The sequence below is a fragment of the Melanostigma gelatinosum genome (assembly GCF_949748355.1).
Source record: "Melanostigma gelatinosum genome assembly, chromosome: 19".
NCBI lineage: Eukaryota > Metazoa > Chordata > Actinopteri > Perciformes > Zoarcidae > Melanostigma > Melanostigma gelatinosum.
In genome coordinates this window covers 14,108,261-14,126,595 of record NC_136652.1, presented here as the reverse complement: position 1 = coordinate 14,126,595, position 18,335 = coordinate 14,108,261, and the positions used below count along the sequence as shown (strand labels likewise).

Here is an 18,335-nt window from a genome sequence, read left to right as displayed (position 1 = left end):
ATAAAAGTGTTTTTACCAAGTTTTAGCAGCATTCCCCAGTGTTACAATATAATCTCACATTTAATGTTGCTGCATTCAAAATTATACCTCAGTGTAATGTATGTAATTTAACTGTACAAAGGTATTATCCGCAACAGTAAATGGACTCAGAATGCCAAAAGGCCCCATTCAGTGTTAATCATATTATATTACTGTTACAATGTTGTAGCTGGTTGAGCTGGAGCTTATTATATGTTATATACTGTTGGGTTGTTTGTAAAAACCCATCATATTGTATAAGCTTCTTCTATAAGTGATTTCTATTTAATTTAAATATGTCAGATTCATGTACTGTAGTGCAGTACAATTTCCCTCTGAACTTTCGTGGAGTGAAAGTCTTCAGTAGCAGAAAGAGATAAGACTCATAGCTGATTCGTTAGGATTTCGGAATTATTGTCTTTCTGAGAGTCTTGTACAGCTACGCCCGAGGCGCTCTCAGTAGGATGTAACACTAACACCCAGTATGAATAGTTACGTAGAAAGTCTATACTTTACTTTTGCCTACTTTAGTTTTCTCAGCATTTTTGACTAACACTGCCAAGTCATCACCCAGGGAACTTACCTGACGCTCCTCTGGTAGAGTCAGTCGTCACTAATATATCACAAGTTTCCGGGACAGGGGAAGAGGGGTAACTTAATCTAAAAAAACAGTCTTCAGTTTGAGTCCCAGACACTTACAAATGGTAAAGGCTGTGGATTTATTACAGTTTTCTCAAAACAGTTACATAAAACAATTTCAACTCAATGAAAGTCTAAGTGGTGCAAAAGATATCAGTCACTGTAAGCTATCTTCTGACAGCAGAAATGTCTCACAGGGTCTTCTATAAAAGAAGAGTAGTCCAGTCTCTACAACTGGAGAAGAAGCTCTTTCTCTGAGTTCTACTGCTGCCTTTTATGCTCGTCTGAGGCTGGCACCTCAAAATCATGCATCACTCACACATGAGGAGTCCTGTTTCTGGATTAACAACAGGATGTTTAAACGGTTTGATCCTGTTTGAACCGGATGTATATGGCATGAGTGACTTTCTTACATAAACAGCTATAGAAATTCTAAAAGGTTATAAAAAGTGTAAACAAGTTATATGTTGTGATGGTTATAATAAGTGTAAAGTTATATGTTGTGATGGTTATAAAAAGAAAGCAAGTTATATGTTCTGATGGTTATACTTCTATGCTTTCATATTTTTCTACAATCTTTTAACAGTAGGTATGTATGTGCACAATTTGTTTTGTTTACGATTGACTTGTAAATACACGTTTTATTTCTTATTATCTGTCCAGCTTTGTTGTCCTTGTCCCTTATTTATATTTCTGTGTAAGTAGTAGTAGTAGTTGTAGTAGTAGTGGTAGTAGTAGTAGTAGTGGTAGTAGTAGTAGTGGTAGTAGTAGCAGTAGTAGTAGTAGTAGTAGTGGTAGTAGTAGTAGTAGTAGTAGTAGCAGTAGTAGTAGTAGTAGTAGTGGTAGTAGTAGTAGTAGTAGTAGTAGTATAGAAACAACATTTTTAATTGACAGTTAACAACACCTCTTATGTCAATACACAGTGAGGGAGGTACTTAAAAGAAGGTTGAAGTCAGGGTGGAGGAGTTTATAAGAGCCAACAAGCAGGAACACAGTTCACAGAACAGCTTCAAACTGAAGGTATGGGTAGGAACTTTCCTTATCTTTCCTCATGGTATAAAAGTAGATTATCTACACTTGTAGTAATGTAAACAGGATAATCCTAGACAAAGTTAAGTGTTAAAAATGTTTTTTGATACCTGTTGACAAAAGAAATTGAGTTTAGAAAAACTATCAAAAGTTTTTGGGAAATAAATTATTTACAAATTTTAAAACGTTTTATACAAGTGGTATCAAAACATATATACACTATCATTGATGCATTTTTTGAAGATAATTGGAGCATTCACTCTGCAATTTAGAGATCTAAATGTGTTTATTTTTTGAGACAGTTTCCACAGACTGACCATGACTGAGTACAAGCTAGAGGTCACAACAGGTGACAGGCAATATGCAGGAACATGGGACAACATATTCATCACCTTATTTGGAACTGAAGGGCAGAGTGAGCGAACTGAGTTGGACAACTTTGGCATCGACTTTGCAACTGGGACAGTAAGTTGAATCCTGTTGAACATCCTCAAATTAGGTCTGGGACAAAGTAATGATTTTTATTCATGCATGCATATGTGCTGGGGTAGTATTTGTCTTCATGACTAATTCAAGAAACGTTTACCTTTATTTAATTAATACACTTTAAGTTACTGTGAGGATCATTTTAGTGGTTATGCAACCGTCTCAATATAATACTGATGCCTCTATATGACCTACAAAAGTAAATGAGACCATCAGCGAGAAAATTGGCGATTTCTATGTAGTTATTGTTTATGCTTTTCATTGGTCCCACTGGCACCGAGTCTGTCCAGTCTTGGCGGACATATGTTCTCTTTAGTTGCTTGCCTATATCAACATACGTGCTGAACTGAGTTTGTTCAACACAAATCTTTTGGACACCGTTTTATGTGACACTTACCGTATACATTTGATCCATACTTTTCTAAATTTTGGATATAAAATGTACGGACGAGTTCAGATTCACATTTGGTTTTTCATAAGGTGCCCCACACTAATTTATGAGTTGTCAAATTCTTCCTCAAGGTGTGGCCTATCTGACTAGATAGCCTGGAGCTCTGCAGGGGGTCCAAGGGATCCTTCCCCGGGAATTGTGTTGCGTTAAACAAGCTCTATTTTGATGCTTATTTATGTACTCCGACACCTACAATCAAAGTACATGTATCATCATTTTTTTTTTTAAATCAAGTGTGTAACACAAAAACTGGTTAACTTTACATATTAATTATGAATTGACCCTTCACTAAACCCCACCCCCCTTGGTTACTGTTGCCTGTCAAAGTGGCGTTCTCAACACTATGGAAATGGAAATAATTGTTCAGAAATATCAGAGAGAAGTAGACAGAAAGGACTACACTGTGCATTTGAGAGCTAAGGTTACATTCACAATGTAATTTGTTGGCTGAGTGTTGTGAATGAATATGAAATTATCATTATTATACACATCGTGGGAAAAGCTCATCAGTCACAATGCAGACGTCTACACCCCGAGTACAAACATATACAGAAACAACACTGTTCATTTGGGGTGGGAATCACCAGAGATCCCGCGATACAATATTATCACGATACTGCGATATTATCACGATTCTGCGATATTTTGAGTGTTGCGATAACATAGGCCTATATTGCGATTTATTACTTTTTTGAACTTCAAATGATGTCCCCAAAGGAAAACTGTGTCAACATGTTTTATCCAATAAGATAAAGTTTTCAGTCTGTTCATCTCACTTCAATCATTTTTATTTCAGCAAAATATCAAGCAGCAATGTCAAGCAGACATACTGACCAACAATGTCATAAATGTTGCATGAACCTGACAAACTGAACTGTTTGTATTACTACATAGTCCAACTTAACTAAATGCAAACGTGTGGACTCAGTATATGAACTATAACTTATATAAGTAGGATATAAGAGTTATATAACTCAGTGTAACTTGCGATGCGTGGACGTCGAGGGTAGAGAGACAGTTATGCTCTGCACTCTCCCCATGAGCCTGGCTGCTGTTGGCAGATTTAACCCCGTTGTGAGGCCAGATGTCTCTATCTTTGTTTTGACCAACTTCCTACCAATCACACTGACCCGAAACTTTTGCTGACCTCACCAGAAAACAACTCAGCACCATCTAGTGGATAGTTTATATCATAAAAGATCAATACTTGGCCTCCGTATTTCACAATACTGTGCTGTATCGATTTTTTCCCCCACCCCTACTGTTCATGCACAGCAGGGTAAGTCAATATATTGTTTATTTTAGCTAAGTTAACATTTAATGTTTAACGTGTAACACCAACACCATGCAACTTAAAATCACACACTAAAAACACAATCTAATGGCATTTCATCTTTGTGGTGCTACAGTCACATAATACATTTAAATTCAGTTGTCAGAGTCTAAGTCATTGCTTTTTAAAAGCTGGAATTTCAAATATTACCAGACAGGATTTGTTCTATAAAGGGCTTTTACGAGCCAGTTGGCATGGTTGTCTATCATCATGTACTTAGATGATGATCAAGGTTTCTAATTGTTTTATATCAAAATAACGATTTAAGAAGACTGTCCGGTCTGTGTGGACGTTTGTACTCCTTAGACACTTACGTATATCATGTTATATTAAATATTATCAGTTAAATGTGTATTGACAACACTCTAACATACATGTTAAACTGTATTATAATGTATTTGTTTGTTTAAATTCATATTAATCCTTATTTCCAGACAGGGAATTACACCATCAGCACCAATTTGTCTCTGGGGAAACTTCTGCTGGTCAAGATGGAGAAAGATCCTGCTTTGATCCTCCCAGAAAATGAGTGGTACTTCTCCAAAATAGTGGTGACGACACCTGAAGGAGAAGCCATTCTTTTCCCCTGTTACAGATGGATCTCCAGAGGAGAACTGGTGGAGCTGAGAGGCGGGAGAGGTCTGCTTCAAGTTCCCAAAATATTTGATGAAAGATACTTTGTTAAGATTTATAGATATCACTACTTTTCACAGGTTTGTTTTGTTGCGTTTGTCTTTTAAAACTTTACTGATGTTATGTTCTTTTCATGCCTCAGCGTTGAAGGCTTTTGAGGAGGACCATCCCATGTTGATTGACCATCGCAAACAGGAGCTGATACTTAAAAAGAGCTTTTACCAGTAAGTTTTTATGTGTGCAGTACAGTATGTACCAGGAGCTGCTTTTATAGTCTCAGAAGCTTCATCTGGAGAAATTTATACTTTTGGTAACTTTGATTTTTTTGTTTTTGTTTGTTTTACAGATGGACCACTTTAGCTGAAGGACTACCCTACATCAGCAGCTTCAAGAATGTGTCTGATCTCCCAGCTGAAGTCCGCTTCTCTAAGTCCAAAGAAACCGAAGTAGGAAATGTGAAAAGGGAAAAGTAGGTCTACATCGTATAAAATGGACACAACCAGGCTCGATTATCGTCACATTTTCTATGTTTTGAGACAAAAAGTAAATTTGAAACAATAATATCAGTATAATGTTTAATCATGTATTCTGGATATCTTTTTTTTTTACCCTGTCTTACTTCAGTGGTATTGAACTCATACTCAAGGGGCTGCTTGGATCTAAAGAACAATGGGAAAGCATTGATGACATGAAAAACATCTTCCGGTGGAAAAAGACAACTATGTCAGGTAGATTGTTTTTCCCCATTATCCACATCTGCAGCGCAACCCACAACAATAATGTCATTGTCATCATTTCATAACAAGTGAATATGAGCATTTGGCAGACACTATCATCAGTTCCAATGTCACAACAGTTCTTTCTACAACACTGCTTGATACAAATACAATATGTATGAAAACAGTTCAAGAAAGGTTGATACACTGCTTCTTAAATGAATGAAGTGGACTCGGCACTAATATATCTGTAATCCATCTAGGATTTGAAATAAAATGTAAAATCATCCCAAAATGTAAACCCAAGGAACACTTCTAACTAGAAAGGTGCACTCAGCAGAGTGTAGATATCAGCTAGGTGTGTCTAAACAACTGAATACAACCCATAATTGGCTGTAACATTTATTGTATGATTATGAATTTACTTTGAAATATGGTCTGATAAAGGACCATTAAAGAAACAACAGAAACCCTGTGTGATAGCACCATCCAACATCTATTGTCAGTTTTGAATGAAATTCTACTGTATCTTAAATGTCAATTGCATAATGTTCTCCATTAAAATGAGTTAACGATGTCTAATTACATTAGATTGGATGTTGTTCCTGTCGGGTAAAACAATTAATTTTCCACAAAGTAAAAATCTCTCAGGAACAAACCAGCAATGACTATGATCAACATGTACTTCAAAAAAGTTAGACATCAGATAGATATTTAGATATTATATGAAATATCATATTTGCAATTCTTCCAGAGTATGTTACAGAGCACTGGAAGGATGATGACTTTTATGGATTCCAGTTTCTGAACGGAGTCAATCCCAATGTGATCAAGCGCTGCTCAGAGCTTCCCCCAAACTTTCCAGTCACAGAGAAGATGGTGAAGCCGTTCCTGGAAGAAAAAAGCTCTCTGAAGAAGGAGCTGAAGGTATGAAAGCAGAGTGGCTTTACTTTGGAGATAATCTTTGCTTTTGGAGACGATATTTGTGTTTCATCCCAATATCACATGTGTGATCTGTGAAACCTATTGATGTCTTAAACACTTCTTCCCTCTGTCTTTCATTCCCATACAGAAAGGCAATATATTCCTCTATGACCAGAAGAAGATGGATGGAATACCCGCTAGAGCCTATCATGGTGAACCTCTGCACGTGACTCCTGGTCTCTGTTTGCTCTACGTGAACCCAGAAAACAAACTGATGCCCATTGCAATACAGGTCTATTCACATGATCATATTACATCCCGTAGTACATTACTGTCTCTTCAAAAGTCCAGTTGCACTATTTTAACAAACAAAAACTAAATATATTTTTTTTCAGTTGCATCAACAACCTGCTGAGCTGAACCCCATCTTCCTGCCCAGTGACCCAGAGACTGACTGGCTGCTTGCCAAGATGTTTCTTAAAAATGCTGATGCCCTGGATCATCAATCAGTCCAACACCTCATGAAAACTCACTTCCTGGCAGAGGTCTTTACTGTCGCTGCTCTCCGCAGCTTCTCTGTGATTCATCCCCTCTATAAGGTGCTGGTGCACTTCTTTTATCTATTCCCTTGATCAGAACTGATGATCTGACTTTTTATTGATGGAGTCTTTTAAGATATGATTAATGACAAATCAGAAAATTTCTTGCCAGAATCTCTTGGTGTGAAAAGAAAAATGACAAAATATGTACATCTGAATATTCATCACAGAAAGAGCAGTCTGTGTTTGTGTCTTTTTAGAATATCTGCATGTAGTGGGTAATAATCATGAATAATTATGAAAAACGTATGAACTGAGTATAAGCACCCTATCCTTCCAATATATTACATCAACAAAACCATTCCAAAATGCCATGACATATGAAAGTACAGTCAAATTGGAAATTCGTTTCACATATTGCTCAACATCCTTCAGAAAAACAACAAAATATGTTTCTGATAGATCCGATTTCATTTCATTTTCTCCTTTTTCTTTTATTTTTAGGGATTTATTCAGGTTTATACATAGAATGATTTAATATATGCTGTATTAGAGAACTTTTCTGATCACATGACACGTTTACAAATCAGTGTGAATTGGTTAAGAAACACCATAAAACAGCAACATTCCTTGTTCGAGTTACAGCCAGGAACCTTTGTTGCTTGTCAATTCCCTCTCTGTCCCGTCCCATGTTTCCTGTCTGTATCGGAGAGAGAGTTATTCCAGTTTTTAACATTCCTTGTGAGTCATTAAACATGTAGTTACATGTATCTGAAGAAATCTGCCCTTGGAAGCATGAAAACATTTCTCACTTCACTTCAGATTATTAGTTTGCAAATGTTGCGTTTTTGATGTTATGTTCGTGAAGTCCACAGTCTGACCACTTTTTAATGCCTATATCTATATGGGATGCCCTTCTGATATACAGTCATTAAGACGAAAGAATAAATTTGCGTATGATTCTTCAAATTTTTGAAGTGAACCTTGACCCGCCACCATTTGAGTATCTTTTATAGAAAAGACAGCACATCAAGCAGAGACGCTTTTCCTGAGTAAACCAATTGTGTATGTGTTCGTTCTAGTAAGCAACGGTCTTAATAGTGCAGACCAAGATATATTTGGGAGTCCAGCCCCACTATTTTATTTAGATAACTGTAATATTCTATCCAAAATAAGATTTCTAATGAGAATGTTAGCTTATGGATTTCTTTGGTGATCAACACAAACAAGATGTGCTGCCTACAACATCGTAACATGACTTTTAAAATATTTCCCTTTGTCTGCACAGCTGCTGTTTCCACACTTCCGGTACACTCTGCCCACAAACACGAAAAGCCGCACATTTCTTTTGGGACCTGAAGCCGCTCTAAGTACAGTATGGCTCTGTAAAATACATATTTCTGAAAATTCAAACTACTCCAAATAGATTGCACTGTTGCAAGACAAAGTTATACCTTTGACTTTTTAACGATGCATAATTCTTTTATTTCAAGAAATGTGTCTCATGGTAACTATTTGTGCATTATTGATTTATTAGAGTTCACTGGGATATGACGGAGTGATGGAGCTCATGAGAAGGGCTCTCTCTGAAATGACCTACAGCTCCCTCTGTCTGCCAGAGAACATCATTGCACGAGGACTGGAATCCATCCCCAACTTCTACTACAGAGATGATGGCCTGAAGCTGTGGAACATCATCAACAGGTTATCTTTCAATAAATATCACATCTGTCCAGACCGATTTATTCTACAAGCAACAGCTGAGAGTCATTCAGTCTTGTTCACATCCAAACATTTAATTATTTTTAACATTTAATCTAATTATTTTGTGTTCATAGCTTTGTGAAGGCAGTAGTGGGGTACTACTATCCCTCAGACAGTGAAGTACGTAAAGACACCGAGCTGCAGGAATGGATCAGTGAGATATTCACACATTGCGTCTTAGGAAACACAGCCTCAGGTATTTAACCCATGCTGTGACGTCATTTGTAAACACAAGATATATAATATCTCAATAGTAGCCTTTAATATTTAACGAAGACAGGGATTGCCAATAATTAACTCACAGTAATTGTGCTACCAACAGGGTTTCCAGCAAGCTTTCATACTGTCGAGGAGGTGATCAAATTCATCACCATGCTGATCTTCACAGTGACGGGTCAACATGCTGCTGTAAACAATGGACAGGTAATTAGTTGGGACAATGGAATATGTATTGATGTTTGATCAAGTGCAAGTTTGCTTTAATAATTCAAATTTATGAACATTTGGCAGGTCTGCAATCTGGTTATTATTCATTCCATTGTTTTCTTTCGCTGAGCATTACAATGGTGCAATGGTTGAATTCCCAATGTAGATTTACATAATTATTTTTGTGATGTTTGACATTCAAATAATTTTATTGAATTAGTTTTGTATCAAAGATGTTACATCTTGAAATGTCTCTTATAACTTAGTTCGACTACTTCTCCTGGGCACCAAATGAGTCACTCCTGCTGGTCAAACCTCCTCCAACCACTAAGGGGCAGTCAAGCATGAAGACTATTTTGGAGACCCTCCCAGATGTTGGTGACACAGTCAGCATTGCAGCAATAGCCTGGCTACTTACAGAGAAGTACACTGACACGGTAGGTTTGGTGTTGATAAACGCTCATTATAACTCGTCCACATTTTAAATGTTTAAAATAAATTGTACAAAGCACAATACTGTGTCAATCAGATTTACAGTTTCGGTTTGTCCTTTTGGCAGGTTCTCATTGGTGCATACCCCGATGAACGATTCCAAGAGCCTGCTCCAAAGCAGATGATGAAGGAATTCCAAGCAGAGTTGTCCGACCTCAGTGAAGCAATTTCAACAAGAAACTTGCAGCTTGAAATACCCTACACATACCTGAACCCTACTGAGATCGAGAACAGTATTGCTATTTAGCTCCGCCTGATAAGCCTTTTCTATCTCTGCATTAGGCAACAATATCAATACCTTTTTAACACCTGTCTTGCATGCTGGGTTGTGAGTTTAACTCTGGAAGACGATAGGCTGTATCATATTAAGTCAGCCAATGATAGGGCACCTGTATCTTTGTGTGAATTATATTCCACATGTTGAGTAATAACTTAAATGAGCAGTTTAGGTAGCAAATGCTGATGTTCTCTCCAAAAATGGTCACAGCTAATTTCCTCACACTTGTTATTATGATAAATTGACCACATATTGGGAATCTAAAGGGTTATTTCTGGCATGTAAACATATTAAACCTTAATAAAGTGACATATAATCAGCTTTTCTCTTGCCTCAAAATCTTGCAAGAGATGGCTGGTCATGGCTGGTCTCAAGGTACTCAATCCCAATGTACTCTGGGGCACTTCATTATTACCTCTTTATTATCAAACTATTACCCCACTATTGATATATCATACTGTACTATATGGTATTACCGAGCTGTAACGTAAAGTGCTACATGTTTTGGTTTTGTTTGTTACTGCTGTTGCGTTTCTATTTTCACCTTTTGCATATAACTGACTTAAGGCCATTACTTCTAAACAATATCTTACAGGTGAATGAGGGGTGATGGGAGGGATGCATCGCGCATTTGTGATTTGTATTCATTGTGTACCCTGGGGGTGCGCGAGGTGCTTCTAGGGGGTGCGCGAGAGGTAAAATGTAATGGTGGTCTAATGGTGTAATAATTAATATTAAAAATAAATTTCACAAAGTAAAAACATGAATGTAACAGACTGTCTCGTGTTTGTCGTTCTGGTGTTGACGATGATATGTCCCTTGAGTGTTTCCGTAGCGAAGGCGCAACCCCCGCCTCTGGCCAAAGGAGAAAACAATAATAAAGAGAGTAGCCGTGGGCTGATACAAGATGTCTAATCTCCCGACTCCAGTTATTACTGTATGATAAGTGCCCTTATACACGAACCCAAGACGCTCGGTTACATGCATTATAAAAATCCGCCTTGTAAGATTTAAATTTAAAATTAAAGACGTACAATTTAATAAATAAATGCAATTCTGCTCCTGCCGCCAGACTGTCTTTTACGTGGCTAGCCTAGCTTGTGCAGCTAACGTCAGCTAACAGCTAACTTCATTCATTCAGCAACATTCATGCAAATATGATAAACTGGCTGAAAATCGGGGAAACTGTCAGGTGGGACATCTGAAGCTATCAGTCATAAAAGAGGAGAGAGAGAGAGAGAGAGAGAGAGAGAGAGAGAGAGAGAGAGAGAGAGAGAGAGATAGAGAGAGAAGGGGGGGGGAATCGGAGGCGAGAGGAACGGAGAGGTGTGTTGGGGAGAGACCGGGAGAAGAAATCGAACGGGAGTCAGAGGAAGATGAGACGGAGGAAGGAGGAAGGGATTGCACAGACAAATCGGGAGCACATCGCGGAGTCAAGGTAAAAAAGTTATTGAAACTTTGTTGCAGTGTTTCAGGGCGTTTTCACACCTTCAGTTCGTTTGCTTTGTTCTGATTCAGGGTTTAATATGATACAATGTTGCAGTTGCCCCTTTGTTCGGTTTGTGTTCACACTGCAACATTTAACAGCGGACTAAATATTGTAAACAAACGCCAAGCGCGAGCAAACTGTTCTCTCATTGGTCCGATTTCTATGAGGCTATAAATAGGCTCTGTTGCTTCTTCTTTTTTTAAGGTGTGGGGGATTGGGGGTGCGTGAACCCGGTCGGGATGTAGAAGGGGGTGCGCGGCCTAAAAAGTTTGGGAACCGCTGTTGTAAACAATCTGTGACATTAAATGAAATCCTATATCTATCTATCTATCTATCTATCTATCTATCTATCTATCTATCTATCTATCTATCTATCTATCTATCTATCTATCTATCTATCTATCTATCTATCTATCTATCTATCTATCTATCTATCTATCTATCTATCTATCTATCTATCTATCTATCTATCTATCTATCTATCTATCTATCTATCTATCTATCTATCTATCTATCTATCTATCTATCTATCTATCTATCTATCTATCTATCTATCTATCTATCTATCTATCTATCTATCTATCTATCTATCTATCTATCTATCTATCTATCTATCTATCTATCTATCTATCTATCTATCTATCTATCTATCTATCTATCTATCTATCTATCTATCTATCTATCTATCTATCTATCTATCTATCTATCTATCTATCTATCTATCTATCTATCTATCTATCTATCTATCTATCTATCTATCTATCTATCTATCTATCTATCTATCTATCTATCTATCTATCTATCTATCTATCTATCTATCTATCTATCTATCTATCTATCTATCTATCTATCTATCTATCTATCTATCTATCTATCTATCTATCTATCTATCTATCTATCTATCTATCTATCTATCTATCTATCTATCTATCTATCTATCTATCTATCTATCTATCTATCTATCTATCTATCTATCTATCTATCTATCTATCTATCTATCTATCTATCTATCTATCTATCTATCTATCTATCTATCTATCTATCTATCTATCTATCTATCTATCTATCTATCTATCTATCTATCTATCTATCTATCTATCTATCTATCTATCTATCTATCTATCTATCTATCTATCTATCTATCTATCTATCTATCTATCTATCTATCTATCTATCTATCTATCTATCTATCTATCTATCTATCTATCTATCTATCTATCTATCTATCTATCTATCTATCTATCTATCTATCTATCTATCGATCTATCTATCTATCTGTGAATCTACCTATTGAGATCTAAAGAGTTCACTCTGATATGGGTGATGTATGGCGCGCGGTAAGTCTGACAGAGTGGGACTTCATTCTTTCTCCCCCTTCTTTGCTGTAAACGACACGATCCGATTTATTTTTAGATTACACCTTACAGTCAATGGGCCACGCAGACTGAATACAAGAGCTACAATGTAGACTATAATAACCCAAGCCCGCCATACTAAACGATTGAGGACACATCATTTGGTTAAGGTGGCAGCAATGTTATTCAGGTTCGGTGTCATTCTCACTCCGGAGTCTTCGGATGTAAAGGTTTATATTTTGGGCTCGCGTGAGGAAATGGGCAACTGGGACCCGCGCGGAGCGGTTCAGATGAGAGCCTCACAGAAGCTCCTGCTGTCAACACATGAACCGTGTCTGTGGATCGGCGACGTGCAGCTGGCAGAGCCCTTCAAAGACACCCTGTGGTTCAAGTTCGTCAAAAGAGTCCGCGGCACTTGTATCTTGGAAGGTATACATGCATCAATACTCTGGTGCTGTGCCAGAGATTCAGCCGCGTGCAAAAGGAAATCGTTTTTGCGACGTCACATCGATTTAATGTAATTCCCATCGGAAGTAACGTTTCAGGCAAAAGACGAAAATAACTCCGCCATGTTTGGTTCACATTGTGTAATCCATCCTTACTGCCACATGATGGCGGTGAAGTGACACTTGTTATTTATCAAACGCTCAGTGGCTCGTGGATTTCAGTGCATACAATAAAAGTGTTTTTACCAAGTTTTAGCAGCATTCCCCAGTGTTACAATATAATCTCACATTTAATGTTGCTGCATTCAAAATTATACCTCAGTGTAATGTATGTAATTTAACTGTACAAAGGTATTATCCGCAACAGTAAATGGACTCAGAATGCCAAAAGGCCCCATTCAGTGTTAATCATATTATATTACTGTTACAATGTTGTAGCTGGTTGAGCTGGAGCTTATTATATGTTATATACTGTTGGGTTGTTTGTAAAAACCCATCATATTGTATAAGCTTCTTCTATAAGTGATTTCTATTTAATTTAAATATGTCAGATTCATGTACTGTAGTGCAGTACAATTTCCCTCTGAACTTTCGTGGAGTGAAAGTCTTCAGTAGCAGAAAGAGATAAGACTCAATACAATTACAAGTACCTCAAAAGTAAAAGTACTTTGTTACTCTCCACCACTGGTTGTTATTATTAGACCTATTTCCTCCTTGTTTAGGACGCTTAATCAGTTGTTTACCTGTTTAACGCAACACAGTATATGTTGCCTGCTAACCTGCTGAAAGGCTGTCCCCTCTTTGTCACCAGGTAGCGGTCCGAGCCATGACAGATGTTGTTCATATGATGAGACGAACATGGTGGATGGAGTGTACTGCCACCCGATTGGTCACTGGATAGAGGAAACAGGACACACCGATGAGATGAAACACACCACCAGCTTCTACTTCAGTGTGGCTGGTCAGAAGGCCATTCATTTCTCCAGGTAATAAAGTACAACAGCCAAACAAAAGCCAAAGCATTCAGTTTGATGATGTATGGGAATGCCGTGAGTATCTAGATTTCATTCAACAAGTATGGCATGCCACAGACTCCGCGAAAAGATTTTAGAAATCAGAGGGTCAATAAGTTGGTTGCATGACTTTAGACTGTTAGAGGTGGGCAGCATGGGCGTCATACAGAGAGTCAGTCCTGTAACCTCCATACAAACTGGTGAGGTGTACTTTAGCAAGATGCCCGCCAGCATCAGAGCCTCGGGGTGTTTTTATTGTTGTTGTTGCTGAGCTTTGACTTTGACCTCCCCATTTGGTCTGTGTGGGTAAACTATGTATTAAAACATTACGAAAACAGTCAAGATATGTTTTATGTTAACATGTTTTCCAGAATTATTGGACATTTGCACTTTCCAGTGACAAAAGAAAGCCCTACACCTGCAAACTGTCAAAGTACTCTCCTTGTAGCCTGTAGCAAGTACAAATTGAAATCCATCTATTCCCCCCCCCCCCCCCCCCATGAAATCTGATGCTCGTTGAAAGTTTTCTGCCTTTCTGATGTGAAATCCGACGTGTGTACTACATTTAATAACACTGAAAAATAATGAGATCCCCAGGGGCCAATGAATTTCCATGCTGAAGTTTGATTGCTTCTTTTGATTGCTTCTTGAACCACACAGAGGGCTGATCAGCTCCTCCTTCCTTATCTTCCTTACGGTTTTCAAACACAACCAATCTTCTTTAGTAAGTTCTCAGTCCAAGTTTGAATTCTGCGTTGTTGTGATACGAGATCAGTTAGAGCAACTTCTTCTGCTGCTGACATGACTGTCGTGCTCAAAGGACGGGGCAGTCATGTCACACTGCCCTCTCTTGATGGAAGTTGTCACTCTCTCACAGGGCAGACAAAGCCACCAATCACCCTCTTAGGCCGGCTCACTCCTTTGTTTTTTGACCTTGCTCTCTCCCATTCAGTTATCAATGCTGTCTGTCACTTGAAAATCATTGTCATGTTATCGTGTAAAGCTTCCAGGCTCAATAGTTGAATAAAAATCCCTCGATGCTTCAGTCAAAATTGAGCTAAACTTTGATCAGAGAATTTAAAAAGGAATCCTCAAAACATAATTTGTTGTTCAAACTCTTTTTTGCAATCTGTCTGGCATTGATTCTACACGTTTTTGTAGGTTTTGAGAACCCAGATTTATTTTCAGCACCCTATTAGAGCACCCAGAATGTGTTTTCCCTTTTTAAAAGTTTCCAGAAATGTACGACTGGGAAAGCAAAGACTAGGGAGGGCAAAGTCTGTTGAGTCAGTCAGTCAGTCCACCACTTCGATCCATACTGCAATATCTCAGCAACTGTTACATGGATTGTGAAATTTGGAGCAGATATCTATGGTGCCCAGAGGATGAATGTCTGTCTTTGGTCCTTCATCCACTGAGTAAAAAAAACAACAACAGTCTCCCACCATGTCTGACTGTTTTATGCACCGTTACACCACCCCTCTGATGTGCCTGCCTCACAGAATATGAACACACATCTGTGACACGTGAGCAGCAGTGAGGTTAACTCACCGTCTAGCAGGTGCCTGGTCTCTCATGCTGGTATCTAGAGAGGAGGCTCGAAGGTTATTTCACCCTTTTTGTAATGAGCTTTACTTTTGAACTGAATAAGAGTCAAGTTGTAAAATAAACTGATACAACTGAACACCGGAGACAAAACAGACATATTTTCCAAAAAGTATATCCCTACATTGTTGGGTTAGCAAAGAACCATCTATACTAGAAGAGCACTAAATGGAGTCAATAAAACATCACTCTACACTACTCTTGAAAAGCATATCCATTCTGATCCTGTGTTATCTGATTATATCCACCCGTACATTGTCTTGCCTTTCTTTTATTGTGTAGTCAGTCATTTCACAAGCCCCACTGGTTCAGCATGTGTAACAACATAATAATGACGTAAACACAAATGGTGAATGCATCTCTGTTTACTGCCCTCAGGGTGCTGCCACATATTTGGCTGGGCAGCTGCCCTCGACAGGTGGAACACGTGACTATAAAGATGAAGCATGAATTGGGGATTACTGCAGTGATGAACTTCCAGACAGAGTGTGATGTGGCGAACAACTCCGACGGCTGCAGGCGCAACCTCGGAGAAGCCATGACCCCCGAGACCATGATGCATTTGTACAAAGACTGTGGCCTGGTGTACGTGTGGATACCCACGCCTGACATGAGCACTGAGGGTAAGGAGAATTCTGGGGACATACAGGAATAAATACATAATAATAACAGTATTTAGTCAAGTCCAAGTTGAAAGAATCTGTGATAATTGACGGTATTATAGCCTACTATGGCCACTGATCACCTTCCATGTGTTTCCTTTAACCAGAATGTTACACGATAGTATCTCATGTGTTGTGTAAGTCACAAAAGAAGTGCCACATATACTTCCACAGTGAATTTAAGTAAAGAAAGAATGCCCTTGATAAACCTAAGTCGAAACAAATTTACCCGAGATAGAGATCCTACTACTTGTAGTTTATTCCTGACATGTGATATTTTACTCGAGATCCAGCAACCTGCTCAAGGATTGTGATAAATGTACATTTTAAGTATGCATGGGGTGGCTTAAAGCAAACAACTGCCGACAGTCCTTTATGGTATGTTTAAGTCTCTTCTCCAAAGGTGATGCAAAGTATTAAACATTCGAGTTAATCCATACAGGTCACGATATGTTTAAGAATAAGTCTGACAATATTCTACATTGTTCTTATCAATACCATTTAAACAATACCAAAACCAACAATGAATTGACCCTACTAAGTATTATCTGTGTATCTAAAGCCTAATGTTTGTTAATAAAAAGCTACGCTGCCCAGGAAAAAAACGAAAAACATACACTTGTGATTCTTTGGAAAGATTGAATTCAGTAGGAATGAATGGGTTTGGGGCTGAATGCCACAAAGAAGAGTAAGGAAATGTCAAAGTATTGAGACGAACTCAGACATTGTTGGTTTTGTTCTTGTATTTATTGTGATGAGAAAGACATAAAAATGTCGCGAGCCTTTCCCTCTGTATTGTGTGTTATTTTCTTCTTCTGCAGGTCGGATCCGGATGCTTCCCCAGGCTGTGTTTCTGCTTCACGGCCTCTTGGAGAATGGTCACACTGTGTATGTTCACTGTAACGCTGGAGTAGGCAGGTCGACGGCAGCTGTGTGCGGCCTGCTCATGTACGTCCTTGGCTGGAGCCTGAGGAAGGTGCAGTACTTCGTCGCAGCCAGGAGGCCGGCAGTGTACATAGATGAGGAGGCTTTAGTCCAGGCTCAGGCAGATTTCATTCAGAAGTTTGGACAACTACGATCATCCGTCTCTTACCCAGATACATGATACATGCTCCTCGGTAAAGGATTTTTTTCACAGTTGCTTTATTTCCCATGAAAGCCGCTGGGATTTGTCACTGAATGGATGCCCATGTAATTGGTAAACATGGTAAACATGTTGCATTTATTCCACTGGGTTGTTGTCAGTGATTGATGTTGGAAAGTATTTGTAGTCCATATGATTTCCGGGATCTGCCAATCACCTATACCGGTTCCCCCGGATCCTTGCTTTCACATTAGAGTAAGCATTCGAGAGAATTTGCAACTGTCAAAGAGATGGCTTTTTATGGTGCAGATGAAGCCACAAATATTTCAAAAGTTCCATTTATTCCAGAATGTGCCAGGAGGATACACTGTGTACTTGTTGTGAGCCGATTGTTTTGGCATGCAATGTCACAGCAAGCCATCAGCTTGTATGTATTCCTGTTGCTTCTTCTATTACAGACATTCATTTTGCTGATTTAAAGTGTCACAGACCCATTCTTTAAACTTTTTTTCCCATTAATGGACCCATCAACAATGCTATTTTCTCTACTGTAAAGTGAAAAAAAAAACGATCATGAAATAAACATTTAGGAGGAGGAACCTTTTCAGTGAAAGGTTCAATCCCACTGTCTAAGCAGAGCGACTTGGTCATGATAATGCATTTGTTTGAAATGTGGACAACAAAAATTACAGTATCCCAATACATACAGTGTCCTGTCATTTATGCCCAAAGGTAAAGATTACACTTAAAGACATTTTTACTATAGTCCTCTTAGTATCCATATCCTGTATATAGCGTATACAATAAGTATATAATAACTTAATGATTTCAGCCATTTCAACTGCTTCAGTTACGTTGAGGATGTTAATCAAGAGGATGGGTTAGATCAGGGAAGCAGCTGGGCAGAGGGGTTTATATTAAAACTCCTTGGACACACATTATGATATTTAGTGT

The 18,335-nt window shown here is 38.3% G+C and overlaps 2 protein-coding genes across 4 annotated transcripts; both read left to right on the top strand.

Moving 5' to 3' along the window:
* The first annotated feature begins 1,998 nt into the window (after positions 1-1,998).
* LOC306793124 (hydroperoxide isomerase ALOXE3-like) lies at positions 1,999-10,637 on the top strand. The gene is made up of 14 exons (XM_079290593.1): positions 1,999-2,151; positions 4,391-4,595; positions 4,732-4,813; positions 4,936-5,058; positions 5,214-5,317; positions 6,060-6,232; positions 6,378-6,521; positions 6,625-6,828; positions 8,057-8,143; positions 8,306-8,472; positions 8,607-8,728; positions 8,855-8,955; positions 9,225-9,395; positions 9,518-10,637. The coding sequence occupies exons 1-14, from the start codon at positions 2,005-2,007 to the stop codon at positions 9,695-9,697; spliced, it is 2,010 nt and encodes a 669-aa protein (XP_079146719.1). The 5' UTR covers positions 1,999-2,004; the 3' UTR covers positions 9,698-10,637.
* A 393-nt stretch (positions 10,638-11,030) lies between these two features.
* On the top strand, positions 11,031-18,085 carry epm2a (EPM2A glucan phosphatase, laforin). 3 transcript variants are annotated; one of them, XM_079291539.1, is made up of 4 exons: positions 11,031-11,165; positions 13,829-14,003; positions 16,014-16,258; positions 17,119-18,085. In XM_079291539.1, exons 2-4 carry the CDS (start codon positions 13,876-13,878, stop codon positions 17,400-17,402), a joined length of 657 nt encoding a protein of 218 aa, XP_079147665.1. In that variant the 5' UTR covers positions 11,031-11,165; positions 13,829-13,875; the 3' UTR covers positions 17,403-18,085. The 3 variants fall into 3 exon arrangements, with proteins under 3 accessions (XP_079147665.1, XP_079147664.1, XP_079147663.1); XM_079291538.1 differs by lacking the exon at positions 11,031-11,165 and adding an exon at positions 12,648-12,988; XM_079291537.1 differs by lacking the exon at positions 11,031-11,165 and adding an exon at positions 12,648-13,000.
* Positions 18,086-18,335: the final 250 nt, after the last annotated feature.

Coding starts and splice junctions, on each gene's coding strand:
- LOC306793124 (XM_079290593.1), top strand. CDS start 2,005: ATGACTGAGTACAAGCTAGAGGTCACAACAGGTGACAGGCAATATGCA. Junction 5,059..5,213: donor GGAAATGTGAAAAGGGAAAA/GTAGGTCTACAT, acceptor GTCTTACTTCAG/TGGTATTGAACTCATACTCA. Junction 6,233..6,377: donor CTCTGAAGAAGGAGCTGAAG/GTATGAAAGCAG, acceptor ATTCCCATACAG/AAAGGCAATATATTCCTCTA.
- epm2a (XM_079291537.1), top strand. CDS start 12,751: ATGTTATTCAGGTTCGGTGTCATTCTCACTCCGGAGTCTTCGGATGTA. Junction 13,001..13,828: donor CGGCACTTGTATCTTGGAAG/GTATACATGCAT, acceptor CTTTGTCACCAG/GTAGCGGTCCGAGCCATGAC. Junction 14,004..16,013: donor AAGGCCATTCATTTCTCCAG/GTAATAAAGTAC, acceptor TACTGCCCTCAG/GGTGCTGCCACATATTTGGC.